General features: G+C 43.8%; 1 protein-coding gene across 1 annotated transcript in view; it reads right to left on the bottom strand.

The window, feature by feature from the left end:
- The window catches only part of Pgap1 (post-GPI attachment to proteins 1), an 82,316-nt gene that overhangs the window by 12,862 nt on the left and 67,335 nt on the right, over positions 1 to 2,119 (bottom strand). Inside the window, exons 22-23 of the mRNA XM_021162705.2 lie at positions 1,411 to 1,608; positions 218 to 353 (exon numbers count right to left, since the gene is read on the bottom strand). Of these exons, the coding sequence (XP_021018364.1) occupies positions 218 to 353; positions 1,411 to 1,608 (334 nt within the window). The remainder of the gene's footprint in view (positions 1 to 217; positions 354 to 1,410; positions 1,609 to 2,119) is intronic.

Consider the following 2,119-nt stretch of genomic DNA (forward strand, 5'->3'; position numbering starts at 1 on the left):
CTCAGGAGAACCACAGTCTGTGATATAACAGAGGGCTGCACTCAGGAGAATCACAGTCTGTGATATAACAGAGGGCTGCACTCAGGAGAATCACAATCTATGATATAACAGAGGGCTGCACTCAGGAGAACCACAGTCTGTGATACCAAGGCCTCTGAGGCAGTCTCCAGGGGCCTAACACAAAGCCCAGGCCTTCCGGCTTTCCTGATGCACATACCTTAAACACATAGTACAGATAAGACAGAAGTATGGCAAGGGCTCCACAAGTTGTCCAACTCACTATGAGAAAGACAACTGTCAAAACAGGTAAGTCTGGTGACATCACCTTGATATCTTTAGGAAGTTCAGCAGGTCTGGAACAAAAGGAACAAGGTTTTTTAAAAAAAATAGTAACATATATTCATATAGTCCAAAAACAAACCAATGTATAGGCTGAGGATCCCTTATGTCACAAAAGGACATTCTAATCCATGAGCTGATTGGTAGGCCACAGCCAAAACGCAGGTGTATTATGGAAACTGTAAAATAACCTTCAGGTTATATAAAAGATAATTTTCACATTATGTATGTGTAAATACTTAAAAATCTAAGAGTGTCTGACGCTGCAAACATTGAACAGCCTGAGCAGTTCAAATGGAAAGCAACAAGCCCGAAGTGCTCTACCAGGCCCTCTGCTGGTTATTAATATTGTTAATATGTGAGGAACACAAAGCAAACAAGAAAGTATTTCTCAACAAAGGTATGATGCCATATACAGTTCTATAACACACTGTGACTATTATTCCAATCAGTCATTATGACTGTCACTAAGGAAGAAAACATGGTAATTATTGACAGGTCTTCTGTCAGGCAAGCCTGACAGAGGAACACATTTCCATCTGTGAAGCCTGAGGTCTCACTGACAGAAAGCTGAGAACCACCTCAGGACTGAGGGAAGCAGCAGCATGAGTAACATGCCGGGTGACAGGAAACCACATCACAGCCATCCGGCAGGGAGGGGTGAAAAGAAAACCAGACTCAGGTTTTTATCAGGAAAGCCTCGAGTAACTTTAAATTCAAACTGCCTTTGGGGCTGTACTCAATACAAGCTCAGGCTCTGTTTTTAGAATTTATCCATTCATCCAATCAGGTGGTAAGGACCAGGATTGGAGTCTCCTTCCTTTGAGCGTGATAACAGAAGTCGGCGTCTTATTTACAAAGTTGTGACAAGATTCCTGGTGGAATGTGTGTGAACATGCACGTGATTTTGTGCATCCCCTCCTCGCTGCTTCTCTTCTTTTCAGTGCTGGGGATTAGGATCGGAATCAGGTCCTAGCACACACTAGGCGCATGCTTTTCCTCTGGTCTACACCACAGCCCTTGCATTTTCTTCCCTGAGAGTAGTAAGGAAGCTTTTTAGCATAACTTTACCTTTTCAGAGCTAGCCACAGTGAAGAGAGAAGCTGCACAGATGTAGAAGAGAGCAGGCCACTCCAGTATGCAGTACATGTCCCAAACAGAAAGAGGATCAAGGATACAAGGGGGAAACACATACTCTGGCTAGTCAAAACGATGGCATCTAATTCCGGTAAGAACACTGCATCCCATAATTCCTTAAACCATTTATACCTGTAAAGCACACACAGGAGACCATAAAGTAGAAGCAAAGACAAATGAAATTGCAACAGCTGTTGTTTAACTGTTTATTATCATCAGAGGTGTCTAGCCGTCTACCAGAATCCATAATGTGCTAAAATAGTTTATAAAATATACTGAAAACAAATCTTAATTCTTTTTTGTCTGTTTTGTTTTTCGCATAAATGTTCATGTAGCCCAGGCTGGCTTTGAAGTGTAGATCTTCCTGCCTCCACCTTTTGAGTGCTGGGTTACAAGTGTGCGAAACCACGGATGGATTATACTCCACTCCCTTCCGGTGTGTGTGTGTGTGTGTGTGTGTGTGTGTGTGTGTGTATGATACTGCACACAGACGGAACCCCTTCTTCTACAGCTCTATGCCTATTCCAGTGAGATAGGGTCCATCACTGAACTGGGAGTTTACCATTTCAGCCAACAAGCTCTCAGGTTCCTACTGTCCTTTCCCACTCAATGTCGGTGGCGGGGGGGGGGGGGGGGGGGGGGG

Source organism: Mus caroli, chromosome 1 (assembly GCF_900094665.2).
Source record: "Mus caroli chromosome 1, CAROLI_EIJ_v1.1, whole genome shotgun sequence".
In the NCBI taxonomy this organism is placed as follows: domain Eukaryota; kingdom Metazoa; phylum Chordata; class Mammalia; order Rodentia; family Muridae; genus Mus; species Mus caroli.